Source organism: Monodelphis domestica, chromosome 7 (genome assembly GCF_027887165.1).
Source record: "Monodelphis domestica isolate mMonDom1 chromosome 7, mMonDom1.pri, whole genome shotgun sequence".
Classification (NCBI taxonomy): domain Eukaryota; kingdom Metazoa; phylum Chordata; class Mammalia; order Didelphimorphia; family Didelphidae; genus Monodelphis; species Monodelphis domestica.
In genome coordinates this window covers 11,579,775-11,598,584 of record NC_077233.1, presented here as the reverse complement: position 1 = coordinate 11,598,584, position 18,810 = coordinate 11,579,775, and the positions used below count along the sequence as shown (strand labels likewise).

Genomic DNA, 18,810 nt, shown 5'->3' with positions numbered 1-18,810 from the left:
TGTTCCTCGTGATCGGGGACGCTGCACCTTCACTGGGGAAGAGACGGGGACACCTGCCTGGTGTTGGTCATTTGACTCGGATGGATATATTCATTGTTCCAGGCTTCACGATAGTGGAGGAAACAATGCTGGATCTAGATTCAGAGGACTCGGGCTCAGATCTCAGCCTTCCCATGACCTTAAACAAGGGACACATTGAATTTCAGTTGCTTCATTTGTAAAAATAAATAAAAAAATTTACAGTCCCTCCAAGCTTCCAATTAATGATCCTCCTCTACACTCTGTATTATCTTATTTCAGTTCCTGTCGCACAAAACATTTATTCCTTCAGAATGCTTTATTACTCTCTAATACTCACTCAGAGGGTCATTAGAGCTAGAAAGGATCTTGAAGGGTATCAAGTTTAACAATGTCATTTTACGGATCAGGAAACTGAGGCTTCATGATGGGAAGGGACTTATCTACACAATTCATATGTGTCTGTGGAAGGATTTGGACTCAAGTCTTGCATGTGCGTATATTATTTATATGCTGAAAAATAATATAGATATGTTTGTATTTACATATAGTTTTGCATATGCAAATGCCAATTAAATTTTTTGATATGCATTTGTATTTGCAGACTATTTCAAGCAGTGAGTAGAAAGAGATTTGGGGAAGGAGGGCTCTCACAGCTGGGAAGATCGGGAAAAATGGCAGGTAGAAGGCAGCTCTTGGGCTGAGGCTTGAAGGAAGCCTGGGATTCCAAGCAGGGGAGAGGAGGAGGGAGAACATTCCAAGCCAAGGCAGGAGATGGGAGCTGGGGAGAAGCAGTTAGAGCAGGAGGACCCGGCAGAGATGTGTGAGAGAGACCAGAAAGGTAGAAAGGGGCCAGGATAGGAAGGATGGAAAAGCCCAAGAGAAGAGGTGATGGGAGCCCCTAGAAGTCACTGAATAGCCAAGTGCCTTGGTAAGCACTGGGTCCATCCCATTGGTGTGGCTGCTGCTGCCTGCATTTATTTGGATCACCTGGTCCTCCTGGTCATATAAATGAGCTTTGGGCAAGCCATGGAACAAAGGAAGCTGTCCTCCATGTCACTTAAGCTCATCTGACCTTCTTCTTTGGCAGAGATGACAGCAAGAAGGTAGAGGAAGGCACCAAAAGGTGCCAAGAATAACACAGTTTGGGGATGTTCCATCCATCGGAACTCGACTTACTACATGAAGAGGAATTGTCTCACTCCTCCGCCATCATGTTTCATACTCACAAATGTATGGGGGGGAGGGGGAGAGGAAATATTTTTATTTGCAAAAATGAATGATCATGAAAGGAATTGGGCTTAGCTACTTCTGAGGAGAATGCACTGATGATGACGACATGGTCTTATGGATCGCAGAGTGTCTCTTCTAGTTTTTCCAGCTGGCCACAATTCTCTCTTTTAGATGGCTCAGCAGATAGAAGGTTGGACTCAGAATCAGGAAGACCAGATTTCAAATCCAGGCTTAGATACTTAACTCACTCTGTAATCTTAAATGTGTCACTTAACCCCTGACTGCCTCAGTTTCCTTATTTGTAAAATGGGGATAAATTAAATAGCATCTCTATCACAAGGTTGTTGTAAGGATCAAAGGAGATACTGTATATATTATATATCAAAAGAGATTCTATTTGTATATACTATTATACAAACATGTTCCTGGCATATAGTAAGTGCTATATAAATACTTGTGATTATAATAATTATTTCTTTATTTTTAGAATTTGTCTTATTGGAAGTTCATCTACCCTCATTATTGAATTCCTTTCTCTAACCAAGTGCTTGAGTTCCGCCGATCTCCATTTGCCCAGACTTCCAAATTCATGATTGATAAATGAGGAGAAGTTCCAGGCTCTTTTTACTAAAATCTCCACCTCCCTTTTTTCCATCCTCTGCTTCCAGGTTGATGCACTGAGGTTACGACTGGAGGAGAAAGAATCTTTTCTGAACAAAAAGACCAAACAGCTGCAGGACCTCACGGAAGAGAAAGGGACGCTGGCAGGAGAGATCCGCGATATGAAGGACATGCTAGAAGTCAAAGAAAGGAAAATCAACGTCCTGCAGAAAAAAGTGAGTCCCTTAGGGGATTCTTCCTGGCTTGGGAGCCAATGGGACGGTGACCCTGGGTGGCATTAGTGGCTTAGTAATGAGCTCTCATTGAGGCAGTGATGGGATGCTCTTTCCTAGCAGATGGAGAAATGGACTCTTTCCCCAGAAGTTTAGAATGGGAAACGTGCATGCTTGCCTTTCATTTTTTATCCCTCAATCGTCTTACCCGATTGTTTTCATCATCGTGTTTTCCAGTGAACTTGTATTTTTTATTACCCAGCAATCAAACGATGGTGAATTTATGACTTCACCATTGCAGAACCTGGGGGCAACACTTGTAGCTGCAAAATAAATCCTGAACAAAGCTGAGCTTTGACAAAAATAACCCAGAGAGAATGGAAAAGAGATTTGGGCATCTTATATTGATATGATCTAATCAAATCAAGTCAGAGTTAAAATTCCCTGAGTTATTTGTGCTTATGGAAGAGCCACCCAGTTGTTTTATGGCCTGCCTTAACTGTATCTCAACGGGTTCTCATTTCTCTAAACTTGAGCCGGATGTCCTCCGTTGCCAAGTCCACATGCTTCCATTTCCTCCATGCTTAAAACCATTGCGCTGGGCCAGAGGTCGGGGAAGAGGCAGAGCCTTTTTTTCGAAAATGCCCTCGAATCTTTCCTTCCTTAATTTCCAGAAGAACATGATGTACATGTGAAAATAATCAAAATTAAATTTCAAAAATGCTCACTCTTGGGAGGTTGTTGATGTTCAAAGGTCCAGAGGGCCATAGCTCACACAATGGCTGCTTCTTGAATTCTAATCTGTCAGGGTCTCCGTAATTGCCAATTGGGGACCCCTCAATTCCCAAGGTAAGTGGATGCCATGGCATTAGTGAGTATAAGGAAAAACTGAGTTCAAATCCAGTCTCAGACACTTTCGAGCTATGTGACCCTGGGCAAGTCACTTAGCCTCTGTCTGTATCAATTTCCCCCTTTCTAAGATGGGAAAAATAGTAGCAGTTACCTCCTAGTAACCAAGTAAGAAGTATCAGTTACCTCCTAGTAACCAAGTAAGAAGTAGCAGTTACCTCCTAGTAACCAACCCAGGGAGGGTTGTTATGAAAAGGAAATGAGAGAATATGTGTAAAGCACTCTGAAAGCCCTAAAGTACCATCAGCTGTGATAAGGGATCTTTGCTTGTTGGGTCCTGTGCAATGTACCTTGTCGGGCACCACCCAGGCTCCCCTGTGCTGGGCATACTCTAATTTTGCAAGATATACCTCAGATTAGCGATGCAGGACTGGAGCTCGCCCTTATGTCAGATGATGCCTTGATGATGGCTTCTGGGCAGCACCCCGGACCATGGCACAGCTCTTCCTGCGCCCACAGTCCTTCCTCCCCCATTTCCCTTGTCCCCTGGCATTGTCGTTGAGGGAAATTGAGGGACCAGGCTTGCCCAAATTAGGCCAAATGTGATGTGTTTACAAATGATTGTCTAGATAACATGTGAGGTTGTTCGCCTACCATTGGACCAGAAAGAAATGCTTATTTATTGCATATGAAAGGTCTTCGGTGTTGGTGATTTACATCGAAAATACAAACATGATTTTATATTTAGAACTCGAAGGGTCCCAAGAAGTCATCTAGTCCAAGCGTGGTCCTGGACCTCCCTTGGGCAGCAGTCTGGGAAATGAGCCTAGTGACACCTTCTCAAAACCAGATCTTTAAATTCATGAACTAGAATCCATAGTATTACAAAGGAAACAGATTATATTGAAATATGGTCATCAAAAGGTTTTTGTGGGCTCCAGTTTCAGAACTTCTAATGATCTGCCCATTTTCCTGATGAGGAAACTGGCTCAGGGATGAGAAGCAAATTGCCCAGAGACACACAGCTGGTAAGGGCTCCTCTGATTTCCCCCCTCGCCCCCCCCAGTCCTCTCTCCCCTATAACACTGTGTTTAAAGAATGATTCTACGGAATTTTACATGCATGTCAGCCATCAATCAATCAATTGGCCCTGATGTGTTTCCACTTTATATACTCAGTTTTTTCTCTAGCCAAATGAGGTCATGTTTTATAGATTGGAATTTTGTCTCTCCTCTCTGAATCTTTTTGTTGTATTGTTTGAGTTTCTTTGCAAGACTCTTATTCTTGCATGTTTTCAAAAAGATCTCTTTCATTAGCAAGATGCTTTGCTTCATGTAATGACAGACAGCCTTTCCCACAATCCTTTGATTTCATCTTTGTCCTGGTTTCGCTCTTTATACTTGATCAAATTTTCAATTTTCTGAATCCAGTTTTTCTTTAAAAACTTCGTGAGCTCTTAAGTTTTTGAAATAAGATGAAAGCAGTTTTATATTTATATTTCAATTTTAGATTAGAAATGGAAATGGTTAAAGAAAAAAAAAACCCTTGCTAGAATAAGCTTCCATTCAGAGGGAGGCAATGTTGTTATTTGTTTGGTTGGTTTTGTTTAAGTCACCTACCTGTTTGGTGTGCTTTTGTTTTCACCTTGCAAACCTGGAGGAAAGTCTGTAAACATCTTCCTGCCTGGGGGGCTGGAAGGAGGGACTTAGAAGGTCAGTCTAGCCCTAACTCATTTCCTCTGGTAGGGTGACTTTCAAATGAGAAAGAAGTCTTGCTGTAGGTCTGATGCTCTACTACCTTAATTCTCCACCTCTTTTACCTACCAAGCCTGGATTCTATATGAATTTTCTTTCTTTCTTTCTTTCTTTCTTTCTTTCTTTCTTTCTTTCTTTCTTTCTTTCTTTCTTTCTTTCTTTCTTTCTTTCTTTCTTTCTTTCTTTCTTTCTTCCTTTCTTCCTTTCTTCCTTTCTTCCTTTCTTCCTTTCTTCCTTTCTTCCTTTCTTCCTTTCTTCCTTTCTTCCTTTCTTCCTTTCTTCCTTTCTTCCTTTCTTCCTTTCTTCCTTTCTTCCTTTCTTCCTTTCTTCCTTTCTTCCTTTCTTCCTTTCTTCTTTCCTTCCTTCCTTCCTTCCTTCCTTCCTTCCTTCCTTCCTTCCTTCCTTCCTTCCTTCCTTCCTTCCTAACTTTCTCTCTCTCTCTTTCTTTCCTTATTTATTTGCTCATTTATTTGTTTGTTCATCCATCCATTCATTTATTTATTCATTAATTCACTTATTTATTTGTTTATTTATTTATTTAGTCTTGGCTCAAGAGCTCAGCACCCTTAGCATATCTTATAGAGGAACTCCAGTCTCTTGTAACCAGCACTAGTGACCCATCAGCATGGCTAGTGCTCCACAGTCATGGGATCCAAAAGCCTAAGCTCAGAAGGATTCACCAGGAGGGGAAGGCTATCTGGGAAAGTATTTTTAGAAATCTGTTGCTACAAGACTACTTTTGAGAATAATTGGAACTCACCCGAGAGGTTCCCTGATGAGGTGTGGTGAATGCTGGGGGATGGGTCAGGAGTCTGGGGTTCAGCTGCATTTTGACTACTTATTTAACGTGACTTGGAGCCTAGCCTCTGTTTCTTTATCTAGAAAATGTTCCAAAGCCAGTGATCTCCTATGACCACTGTGAATTGAAAATACTGAGACCAATACGAGTGGTTATTAGAAAGGGATGGCCTGGTACTGTGAGAAAAATGCTGATTCTGGGGCCAGAGAACCTGGTTCAAATCCTACTTCTGATACTTTTATCTGCTCATGTGATTTGGAAGAACCCACTTCTTTTTGGCTCTTCCTCAGTTTCTTTTGTAGTAAATTGAGAGCTTGATGACTTCTAAGGTCCTTCTCTGGTTGAGCTCTATGAGACCTGAAGAAACACGCCAAACCTGGACCAGCGATGATTTGGATGGTGGCCAAATGAAGCCCCATCTTTTAGGGAGGGTGCTCTCAGATTGCTCATACTGGTTAGGAATCCTCCCTGTGCCAGGGAGGCCTTGGATTGGAACAGCCTTCAAGGAGGAGGTTTGTATTAAGGGGTCTAGGCATGGAATATTAACAATAAACTGAGGTCCATGTCAGAGGGGCAGGATGAATTAATATTTCTTTTTTTTTCCCCAGAAACTCTGGCCCTGGTGCTTCCTTCCAGTGCCAGGAAAGTGGGGGTATGGGGCTTTAATAGCTGAGTTTAACCTGGCAAACCTAATTTGGCACCTCATATCTGTCAGCTCAGCCTTTGGAGGAATCCACATCCCTGAGGACCTTATGAATACCACGGGACTGTTCTATTCCTGGGCAGCACTCTAGCTGGGATGCCCCCAAAACCCTGACATGGGAGGAAGAGCAGCAGCCACCAAGGAAGGTCATCTGGGGGTCTAGGCTCAATGGCTTTGCTGGGGAGGATGTATGTTCTTACAATATCTTGGTTCTTGAGCCAATATAATCCCAATTAGGGAAATTTTCTGGATAATGGAACTGAAGGATCATGCTCAGGTGCCAGAAGGGACTAAAGGGACCACCTAGTCCTGCCCCCTCTCCTCAATTTCACAGATGAAGAAACTGGCCAACGGAGACTTGCCCAAAGTTGGATCAGTAGGGAGTTACAGAATTAGGATTTGAACCCACACCCCTGACTCCGAATCCCTCACTCTTTCCATTTTACTAAATTGATCATCAGTTTATGGCAAAGGATTCTTTTAAAAATTTAATTTTTTTCCAGATTACATGTCGATGCAATTTTTAATCATCACTTTTTGACACTTTACAGCCTCTGATCTTAGAGCAAATGAGCGCTGAGCCCCTTGGGCAGTAGCCTGGGAAAGCCAGGAGACCTTTTCTCAGAGCTAGTTTAGAATGCATAAAAGGAAACCCGTAAGATTACAAAGGGGGACAGTTATGTTGAGATACAGTGATCAAATGAAGCAATAAATGTTTAAAAAGAAGCTCTTGGACTCCGAGATGAAGACCCCCTCAAGGGCATGTATTATAGCAGCCTCCCTAATTTGAGGTAAACAAAGGCTGAGGAGGATCTGGAGAGAGAAATGAGGCTTCCAGTCCTGCTTCTGTAACTTATTACTTGTATGATCTTGGACAAATCCCATCGCCTTCCTGGGTGGGGCAAATGAAGAGACAGACTCGATGGCTTCTGAGGTCTCTTTCAGCCCCAGGTCTATGAGATGAGATGACTCTATCCCCTCATCCGGGGAGACAGTGGCTGAGTGAGAATTTGAACCCAGGCCCCCTGGATTCCCAACCGAGCCCTCTTCCCACTGCCCCAGCTCAGACTGAGCGTCAGGAGAGTTTGGCTTTTTTCTCTCCCACCACTATTCAGGGGGGATCCAGATTTCCCCAAGTGGGAACTTGATTTTCCATAGCTAATGCTGGGCTCTGGACTGGATCTGAAAAGGAAATGTCATAAAACCGTGATGACATCGAGCTTTGGGGAAATGGGGAGCACCCGCCTTGGAGCTCGCTCAGGCTTATTCCCTTTAGACTGGGGCCAGCGCTGGGTGCCTTCTTGGGCAAGGGAACGGGCTGGGAGCGTGGGCTCAGTCTGGTGTTTTATAGCAGTGCAGCCAGAGAATGTTAAGGAAAAAATCCCGCTCTGGATGGATGAATTCTTGGGTGTGGGTTCCTATTTCAGCAGCTTCTGCGTGCTGAGAGATTAAGTGTCTACCTATGCAAAGGAGCCGGAGGACTTGAGTTCTAAACCTGCCAATGATATTCACTTGAGAAATCTCTTCCTCTCCATGGGCCTCAGTTTCCCCATTTGTAAAATGAGAGAAGGTGGGACTGGATTATCCCTTTCAAACCCTTTGACCTCTCGACCCAGTGGACTCCACATATCAGGAGTATTTTATTTGCAAAGATACTCCATCTAGATAATCCAAATTAGTTCAAGTAGTCCATGACACTTTTGGACATTTCTTGGAAGCCACCAGGTGGTACTATGGAGAGCACGCTAGAGCCAGGAGTCAGGAAGAAGTTGAGGCTTGGAGTCAGGAAGACTTGAGTTCAAATTTGACCTCTAAAACTTACATCTGTGTGATCTAGGCAGGTCATTGAATCTGTCTCAGTTTCTTCATCTTTAAAGTGGATTTTTTTTTTTACCTCCCAGTTTTTGAGAGGCCCAAATGGAATAATATTCAGAAAAGTTCCTGACACACAGTAGGAGCTTCATCAATGTTTGTTCTCTGCCTCCATCTCATTGTTAGGGCATTATCCTTAACATCAAGCTTTAAGGGACCTTTTTGCTGCCCTTTATTTCCTGTCTCTCCTTCCCCCTTTCCCTACCACTGCTCCCAGCTCTGCCCTCTGGGACCAAACTGGAGAAATGTAATCTTGTCTCCATTTCAGCTTTTTTCAGTGAGTAAAGACAGGTATTTTGTGCCCTCTCAGTGTTTCATCATCCAGGATAACGGTCCCCATTCCTTGAACTCATCATCTGATGACCCAAACTCAAGGCCTTTTATGATTCTTGAGATATTTTCAAGCTCTCCATGTCTTTCCCACAATGCGGAGCCCTGGAGTGAGTGCGGTGCTCCTCAGTGATTGGACCAGGGCAGAAGACTGTGTGAGGAAGTGATGGATGCTCCCTGAAATCCATGGGTTTTCTTCGATGACTCCGATGGAGTTTTCAGGCCACGGCAATCCCCAAGTCATTTTCCTCCCCATCTTCTGAAATGGACTTTTAGAAACCCAATAGAATTCTACATTTCCCCCATTGAATTAAATCCTTGGAGTGCACCCCATGTTGAGTCCTTGGGGATCTCCTTGGATTCTTACTATGCCATTGGATGTCTTAGTGTTAAGTGATTTTTTTTTTAATTTTAAAGCCCAGAAGAGACGTGGCCGTGTTTATAGGCGGCAGGGAACGTGCTAGTAATGGATCTCTTTTTATTTAATTCTCTGCGTATATGTGATTCCTCCCCACCCCTCCCACTAAAACTTCAGTTTCTCGAGGGCAGGGAAGGGCTCTTTGGGTTTTTGCCTTTGTATCTCCAGTGCCTGGCACATAGTAGGGGCTTAAATGCCCGTGAACTGGATTTACCCATCTGTGTATGTGGCTGTGCTTATGGCAGCACTGGGTTAAATGGTGGGAGTTGGAATCTGTTTCATCTTAATGCCTGGATATCTTTCTCTTGGCCTAAGGTTGGTGCCAAGGGCTTTGGTGCTAATTGGGTTGAACGCTGCGAATACTCCCTGGGAATATCAGTGCCCTCTAGATCGCATGGCTGCTAATGTGGCTGGAATTGTGCCACCTACGGCTGGAACCCAGCCTGTGAAAAATAGGCTAATAGGGTTAGTCGACTCAGCCAGCCAGTCAAGAGGCCAGTTTTTCTCCATTAAGATATATTCCAAATATTGTCCTGTGCGCCGGCCTTTACCGCTCCCATGTCCTTTCTAGCTACATTTTGTCTTACTTCTCTCCCCGAGTTCATCATTTGGGCCACATGGGACCCCCAGACTCCAGGCTCCATCTTCCTGTTTCGGACTTTTGCCAGAACTGATCTCTGGGCCCAGAAGGCACTAACTCTTCACCTTCTCGTCACAGATTCCTTATCATCATCCAGTTTCAGCTTTAGTGTTCTCCCCTGGCGGGAGGCTTCCCTGCCCCCTTCCACTGGCCCTGATGTTTCTGCTTCTGCTGCTGCTATCACAGTCAGCCCCCGAACCCTAAACTCTGGCAGAAGTTCCTCCTCAGCTCTAAACACAGTGGGACAAGGCATGCTAGTGTTCTTGCACCTTCCCACGCCCACACTACTCAACCTGAGAACTGTAATGAAGTCACCCCTTCCCTCCCCTTGGGAAAGGGCTGCCCGGTCTGGAAATGGACTCTCCTATTGTTTCACTCACCCTCTCTGCAGTTTCCCAGACCAAATACTCCTCTGTTTGTTGACCCTTATTAGAATGAAAGCTCCTTGAGGACAGTATCTGGTTCAATTTTTGTATCTGTATTTCCGGAGCTTAACACAGTGCTTCAAATGTACTAAGCACTTAATACTTTCATTCATTCATTCATTCATTCATTCACTCATTCTCAACTTTCTTTGTGCTAAAAATATTGTTCTAGCTCTTAACTCCTTCCCTTCTACTGGGTATGTGAACCCTGAGTTGGGCAAATGGCCTGATGACTTTTTCCATTCATGCATTGGGCACTCGAAGAGGCGTTCTTAAAGCATCTACTCTGAGGCAGACCTGATGCTGGGTTGGGATCCAAAGACAAAAGCCAAATCATTCCTGCTTTCAAGAGGGAACCTGCAAAAAATGGAGGGGCTTAAAATGCATTGGACGCCCATCTATGGTTGACTCTAGCCATGGTTTGCATTAAGAAAGAACCTGAACCAGAGGTCCCTCCTTGCTTGGCTGGGAGATACCCATGAGAAGACCTTGTCAAATGTGTCTCCTCATGAGCTCAGATAAATATTCAAGCAGTGCTCTCTCTCCCTCTAGTTGTCATGGGAACAGGCCCAGACAAAGGACACAGCTGCTCATTTTCAATGGTTACGGATGAAAATTGGTCAGACTTAGAAGCACTCACTCAACTAGAATGAATAGAGAGCCTGTCTCAGAGGCAGAAAGACCTACACAACGGGCTGCGTGACCTCAGGTTTTTGATTTGAAAAATGGAGACGAGTCAACAGTGTGATAAGACAGTCAACAAAGCTGTTTGTGCCCTGTTTGGGATTGCTCGAAAAGGCTCACAACTTCCCAGAAAAGGGAGGTGAGTCTTTGGCGTTTGCTTTTTGAAACTTCACCTGGACTGTATGGTGAAGTCAGGACACTTATTCACTACAGAGAAGGAGGGCAACCAGAATGGGGAAGGATCTTGAGTCCCATGTCTTAGGGGAAGAGTCTGAAAGAATTAGGGGTATTGAGCCTGGAAAAGAGAAGTGGGGGGTCTGGTGGCCATGTCAGTGTCTTGAAGAATCATCACATTCCTCTTTATCATTATCATCATCATTGTCTTTCCTTCTCTGTCCAACTTTTCTTTCCCTTATTTCTTCTCTTCCTTCCCCTACTTCCTTAGATGCTTACTAAGTAATGACCCAGGACAAGTCATTTAACCTCTGTTTACTTCCAGATCCTTAACTTTAAATGAGGATAATAATAAATGCTATCTCCTCAGGTTATTGTGAGGATCCAATGAGAATATTTATGGAAAATTTAATATGGTCTTCCTCCCTCCTTTCCTTCCTTCCTCCCTTCCTTCCTTCCTTCCTTCCTTCCTTCCTTCCTTCCTTCCTTCCTTCCTTCCTTCCTTCGTTCCTTCCTTCCTACCTTCCTTCCTTCCTTCCTTCCTTCCTTCCTTTCTCCCTTCCTCCCTTCCTCCCTTCCTCCCTTCCTCCCTTCCTCCCTTCCTCCCTTCCTCCCTTCCTCCCTTCTTCTCTCTCTCTCTCTCTCTCTCTCTCTGTCTCTTTCTCTGTCTCTCTGTCTCTCTGTCTCTCTCTCTCTCTCTCTCTGTCTCTCCACCCCTCCTTCCCTCCCTCCCTCCTTCCTCTCTCAGATTCAAGGACAAACAGTGAATCAGACCCTGTCATTCAGGAGTTTACATTCTATCAGTGACTTGTTTCCTTCACCTTATTCAGATGAGCATCTAGATTTAGGGACACATCCGTGCATCTGAAGATGACAAGTATGTGGGTTTTTGTTTGTTTGTTTTTGACCCATGGATTCTCTGCTTTGGTTGTTTCAATAAATATTGGCTGTTGGGTTGTATTAAATGTTTTATTTGTATTAAGACGATGAAGTTGCTGCTTTCGCTTTCTGTTGCTGGGAACGATGTGGCCGCTGTTGGCTCCTGACCTAGCCATCCCAGGGTAGAGGCACAGCCTGCTCTGAGCTCCGTTCAGGCCTGGGCATTTTCAGGCTGGCTCAGCGTGTGCCTGTTGGGGTGACTGAGGGGAGTTAGCTGCATGATGGATTTTTTATGGAAAGTGCCCTTGTCTAATGAATATTAAACATGTAGCCAGTGTTTATTTAGGTCTTTGTATGTGACTGTGTCGATCACAAGTTCAAACAAGCCTCAGGCAAGTCTACCATCTAACAACTTTATGGCAAATTTTAATATTTTATAGACGGTAAATACTCCATGCATCTGAACAAGGCCTGTTTCTTTCGGGAATTCAGCTGCCTTTGGGCTCAGACATGCTTCCACGATACCCTGGGAAGCATTTGCTCCCACGAGATGAGGTCTTCATAGGCCATGGTTGTGTTTTGTACTCGATTTGTGGGTGGAGATGGCAGCATCCCAGAGGAGGGGCTGCTCTTCTCTTGGATGAACGGAGCTCATGGACCAGGATGGTAGACTGGTTTTGAAGTCAGAAGACCATAGTCCACATCCTCCTTATGACACTGGCAATGGGAAAAATGGCAAAAGGCTAGTGTCTTCACCTCTTCCACCTCAGTTTCCTCCCCTGTAATATGAGGGGGTTAGCTTAGATGGCCTCTAATGTCCATTTGAGCCCTAGATCTCCAGTCTTAGGAACTTGTGACATGGGGTGGGGACATTTGATTCATAAGCTGGAAAATGTGCAATCAAAAAATTAAAAAAATAATTCCTAGATCTGGAAAGCGCCGTGGTCTGATCCTCTTATTCTATGGTGAGGAAATTGAGGCACAGGGAAGCTACTTGACTTGGCTAAGGTTATCCAAGGCATTATGGTCAGAGATTGGATTCAAACCGAGGTCTTCTGTTGATTCTGAAGTCAATGTTCTTTCCAATTGGGAAAAGTCCTTAAGAGATGTCAGCAGGACCATTCTGGGTAGCAGAGATTACACAGTGAAGACTCTAGGAAACACAAGACAATAGACAGAAAAGGAAGAGAGCAGAAGCCACATTGACTCTCCTAGAGATGACAAGTCTTTTGCTGCCATTACCCTTTTGTGGAAAGTATTCCTTTGAGCTTGGAGTTGGGTGGGACGTAAATAATACCTAAGCCATGGTCCTTTCCATCCTGGAGGAGGGTGTGCACGAAGCAGTGTTCTGCCAGGAGCCGTAGAATAAGCAATCCTATGAGCTGTCTCCGATGCCTGGAATGCTCTCACTCTTCATCTGTCTTCTGCTCCTCAAAATCCCCTGCTCCCATCAAAACGACATGAGCTCTTTCCTATCGTCCCTGGATTCTAGGAGCCCCTGTCCTCTCCGTATATGCTTATATTTTACATGGCGTCTGACCCTTGAGGATCATTTTTCTATTTTGTTTAAACCTATGTGTGTGTTTATAGATAATGTTACCATTGAGATATTTCATTTTTACGTTTGCATCCCCCATACCCAGCCTAGCACCTGGCCTGTAGTAGACACTGACAAATGCCTGCGGATTGGCCTGCTCTCCTTTCCCCCCAAATGAACCCCGCAGGGCTTTTCATCTATTTTTACACAGTAACAGTTTCAGGCTAATCCACCCAAACCCTCTCCTCCAGTTTTCCTTTCAGTTAAGGGAAAGGCCTGGCTGTGATCAGGGAGGTTGTATGCAAGCTGGCGCAGGGTGGAATGACGTGGTGCACCCCATTGGAAGGGGCACTGGATGCCCTGTGGGCTAGCCTGCATGCTAAATGAAATCTGAAGCTCACTGGCATGGATCTGATGGGGAACCCCTTGCTTCTTGTACAAAAGCAAGGAGCAATTGATGGCCATCCTGTGGGCACCATTGCTCTCTGTGCAATGTGAAGAGCGCACTAGGATGGCTCCTGGGACATGGGTGGGCCGTTTGAGGGATCCTGTGGACAAGAGGTGCAGAACATGAGTGTTTGGGACCCGCATCTTTGCAGAGAATGCCCACATTGGCAAACTCACAGATCCTTCAGAATTGGAGGGACCTTTTCGAAGCCCTGTGGTGCTTTTTCTTAACGTGGCTCCTGATTTCCAAGCCTAAATAAGCCCTTCCAAGACCGAGCAGCGTACTCCTTTAAGGTGGCTGCTTGGGGGTCGCTGGGTTCCTCAGTAGATGGAGATCCAGGCCTAGAGACAGGAGGTCCTGGCTTCAAATGTGGCCTCAGACACTTCCTAGCTGGGTGACCCTGGACAAGTCCCTTAATACTCATTGCGTAGCCCTCACCTCTGCCTCAGAACCCATACACAAAGGCAGAAGGTAAGCGTTAAAAAAGAAGATGGCTGCTATTTTGTTTCTGATGGGTTCTGAGCCCTCAGCTGTAGAACGTATTGGACTCCTACAAAATACTTATCCATTTTTATTAGCTACTCCAAGGATCCAAATATGTAAATATTTAAGCATAAGAAGTAGGACTCATTTAAAATGTGTCTTTAGTTTATAATGTAAATGGCACATAAATGTAATGTGATTTTAAGATGATATAAATAATAGGCAACAGCACTTTGCTCATTCTGTTTGGTAGTTTTTCGAGGCAGGAAGGCATGACGATGTCAGTTGGCTGGCTTCACTTTGCCATCACTTAAATCTCCCATTTTAAATATTTTTACAGGCATCAGCCCTGTGCCCTGGTTAGAGAACGAGGTTAAACACCCACGATAATTTATATATTTGCACTGTTTACAATGACTCGGGCTTAAATCACTGAAATAGAGTTCGAAATAAACATTGTAATTTTCACAGGGAAATCAACATCGTTTTGCTGTGCTTAAATCTAAACTCTGTAAAACCATTCCTGGGGGACTGTGGTTGGGCTCCTCGTGTTGGGCGTTGCGATGCCTTAGATTGTTCAGACGTTTGGTGTGCTGTGTGTTTGTTCAAGGCAGCCCCACACGTCTCCTTTCCTGGATTTCAAGCTAAACATCTCCCTCTGCTTCAGTCCTTTGTCTTTTGGGTCTCCTTTTCCCTCTCAGAAGACCTCATCCAGAAACCACGCATGCCCAGTGGCGCATGAAACAGCCCATCCCGTTTTCATCTTTGGATTCAACTCAGAGAAGCTCCCTTGGAGAAGTCAGGGTTACCCAGGAGGGCAAGAGATGCCCGCCGACCTTGATCTTTTTCTTCTGGCAACTTTCCTGTAGATTTTGGCTGCTGCTGTTGTCATTTCTGAGAAACGATGGAAACAGTCCCAATGAGAGTCCCCCCCACACACGCACTTATTACTGGGCTCCTTCCTGGAGCCATCTTTCATTTTATGCCTTCCGAAGCAACTTCCTCAACTCCACCTTGCACTGCAGAGTCGGGTCCTTCTGCCTCTTCCACAAGTAGGACAGATCTTGGAAGAAGGTAGGAGCTGAGCTGGCGTCGGTAGCAACCAGCCACTGGAATTCCACGCGCTAAAGACCATGACTTGGAAAACTTGTGCGAGGCAGCGAAGGTCACTGACTCTCCCTTCATAATCAATGTGGCTTTGGGAGAAGAAATTACGCCAGGCAAACTTTATTGTTTTCTAGGTAGAGGTTCAAGATTAAAGAAAGGAATTCAATAGATACAGTGTCTGATATTGAATAAATCACCGCAAATAATGTCTCCATAGATCTCTGTGAGAGAAAAAAGACAACTCAATGAAAATTGGCTCTGAGCACTGTCATGTGGATTCAATTTGGCTGTTGTAATAAATTACAGCAGAATGCGGTCCATTGGGATGATGCTCAGATCAGTATCGGGTCAGCCCTCAGCATCTCTAGGAGTGATCTGGAGGAACGAACCGTGTGCTTAATGAGGTTTGTCAGGTCGTGATACACAGAGACTGTTCTTCGTGCCATCGCTGTTAATTAACCTTGAATAAGTGCCTTGGGTGTGAGACACCGGCTCTGGTCCTGAAGAGTCTGAGGGCGCCCATGGATGGGCGATCAAATCAAGTGCACATATAGGGAAGGAGAAGGGTGGAAGCTCAGCCATCCAAACTCCATTATCCCTTCACCATTCAACAGATGTCAACTAGGCACCTACTGTATGCAAAAATGGTGCTAGGACTGGAGAGACAAAGACAGCCGGCGACAAAACAGTTCTTGCCCTCAGTAAAATCAGACTTCAGTGGGAGGAAACGACATGCACACAGAGAAGAAAATACTAAAATATAAACCGAGCAAATGCAAAGTATTTATGGAGAAATTATTGTAAACAATCCCTGGAGAACTATGAGCTGTGACATCTCCCTCCTTGGACTTTGCAACCCGGCCATCATGGCCCGCTTCTCGGTCTTTTGGCTAAGATTAAGGTAGTGTCTGTTCTCATCAGTTTGATATCTGCTCTTTCCTCTATCTGAGAACAATCTATTCAATGGATCTTTGGAACAGGGAGTTGGGTTAGGAGCTTGCTCTGTCCACTCTATATATTGACCCGCTATTTTAATACTTCCAGGAATGGTGCACCTTCCTCTGGGAGAAATTATTTGTATACTAAAAAAAGAAACAAAAACAAAATCAGGGAAAAAAACCATTGGGAGGAAGAATTAATTATCTACTGTAAAGAAGACTGGCTGTGGAGGCAGGAAGCTCTGGGGACAGCTCTTCCCTCTGCTGACACTTTCAAGTTGGGTTATCATGAGCAAATGTGAGCTATTTAACCGGGTCAAGCCCTTTGATCTATCCAGGGAGTCCTACCAGATAAGCAAGTCACAGAGAAGAAGCAGATCTTTGCTTGAAGTGGTTTCTGCATTAGTAGATCTTCCACTGGTGGTGGCTGGGTGAGGGGACTAGATGGTTTAGTGCATTAAGTACCAGGTCTAGAGATGAGAGGTTCTGGCTCCAAATGTGAGTGTGAAAACCTACCCCTTTTATGATTATAATAGTATTAGCCTTTATGATTATTTTAAAAATACAATCATTAGTTTTGCATTAATAGCCAAATAATAGAGTTTGCTATATAAGAATGATAAATGTTAGCTAAGAAAAAAACCCCCAAAACTACAGTTTATGGTGGTATCAAATCTTGTTTACAGGCATTTTGACCGTAAGCCTCCCAAAGCCTTGGGTTGGGGAAACACAAGAGTTTCCACTTAGCCCACAATACCCCTCTCTGTGTACAACAGAATAATCAGACAGGAGGTAGAGGACTGCTCTTGGGTGTATGACAGGACAGTCGGACAGGCACCCAACTGCTGACTTCTAGTATTTCATAATAATCGTCAGCAGAAAAATAACTAGGCCCCAACCCCTTATTGCAGAGACCTCGGAAAGGTCAACTATAATAATAGACATAAGTTAACACCCACAGTGGTCTTTTTTACACTTCCTAGCTTAATCAGCAATTGTGTCATTAATTAAGAACTGCCCATATGACAGATTTTGCATCCATTCTATTTTAGTTTTGATTGTATTTTCTTTCACTGTGTCATTAGATTTCTTGGCATAAAAAAGGCTATCTCTTTAAGACTTGGAGTCTCTGGTTCTGATCTTGACCAGAGTCTGGCTTCATTGGGAGACTGGCCTCCTCTCAGTAAACCTCTTTAGCTTGGAGTTTTGTACTGGTGTAACAAATTTTTGCCGCACAAATTTGGCTCAGTGATTACCTAGCTATGTGAGCTATTTACCCATTTAACCTCCATTGCCTGGTCCTTTTCACAGGGTTTAAAAAAAAGACTTTCCCAGCTCAACACCATTGAAATCACAAATCTAGACTTCTTTTGCACCCACCCAAGACGACATAGGAGAGGGCACTTAATAATGATTTATTTCAACATGTTAGTTGATTCACTGTCCCTTCAATATGGGAAATCTCTCCAGTGACACAGATGACACAGTCCATCCACATTTTCTTGTCCTTGATGTGAAAGTTAGATTACTCCACCCTACTTAGTCTAACAAAATCAGGAATGCCTACACCCACACTTAAGGATTAAGTATTTAGGAGGATGGCCTATGACAGACATGTGCTAGCAAATGACAAATCAGAAACAACTGACAGACTCTTGGGCTGTCCTAAGTCAAGCCTAAGATATCATTGGTACATGTGAGATGCAGGAAAGTGATATAAAACCATCTATATGTTTCCAAACTGACTTGGGTATTTTATTCAGGATATCCCCTGGTGACCAAAAATCAAATTTAGATCATCCTAAATTATCCGTACAGTTGTAGCATTTGTTCATGCCATACAATAAATTCTCCAGAGGAGATCTCTCACCCACCATGGCAAAGTCTTTCCCAGGCTTTTCCCTGACCTTTCCATGGGCACCAGTTCAGCACTAGACAATCCATCTGTGTGTCCCCCATTCCTAAAATCTGCCTCCTTGTAGCTTCCATTTATCTTCTCAGTGCCTTGGCTCACCCACCATCTTGATTTTCAGAGGAAGGAGTGGTCTAAGATTCATAGCCATGTAGCATCACATCACTAAGAATTCTGATGCTCCAAAAATGAGAGCAGGTGGAAGCCAGCAATAGAATGGTATAACCTAGAAAATGTGACCCAGCAAATTTTCTTTCTCCCCTCTGAGTCTGTATATCTGCCATATAGGTACAATGGGACATACCCAATGATGTCTTCTTCTCACTTGGAGTCACAGCCAGAACAATCAATCAGTCACTGAGCATTTGTCGAGTATCATTGTATTAAATGCTGGGAAATAAAGGCAACAATAAAAACAATGGCTGCCCTCCAAGAGATCACATTATTTTAGGGGAAAAAGACCCCCACACTTCTCAGGAAAGGTGAATGGGTCTCTCTCCATAAAACATGACAACAGAATCAATCATCTCTCTCTCTGTCTGTCTCTGTCTCTTTGTCTCTGTCTCTGTCTCTCTGTGTCTCTCTGTATCTCTCTATCTGTCTCTGTCTGTGTCTGTCTCTCTGTCTGTCTCGTCTCTCTGTCTCTGTCTCTGTCTCTCTCTCTCTCTCTCTGTCTCTCTCTCCCTCCTCCTCCTCCTCCTCCTCATCTTCCACCTTAGAATCCATATTGTTTATTGGTTCCAAGGCAGAAGAGGGCTAAGGGCTGGGCAATGG

At 44.2% G+C, this 18,810-nt stretch overlaps 1 protein-coding gene and 1 non-coding gene across 11 annotated transcripts in view; both read left to right on the top strand.

Moving 5' to 3' along the window:
• Positions 1 to 18,810, top strand: part of ERC2 (ELKS/RAB6-interacting/CAST family member 2) — a 1,021,362-nt gene that overhangs the window by 349,048 nt on the left and 653,504 nt on the right. For all 10 annotated transcript variants that reach the window (XM_056804190.1, XM_056804183.1, XM_056804182.1 and 7 more), the window contains one exon: positions 1,920 to 2,087. In XM_056804190.1, coding sequence (XP_056660168.1) covers positions 1,920 to 2,087 — 168 coding nt within the window. The remainder of the gene's footprint in view (positions 1 to 1,919; positions 2,088 to 18,810) is intronic.
• On the top strand, positions 16,057 to 16,246 carry LOC130455740 (U2 spliceosomal RNA). The gene has a single exon (XR_008913834.1). It is a non-coding gene; the product is annotated as a U2 spliceosomal RNA (small nuclear RNA).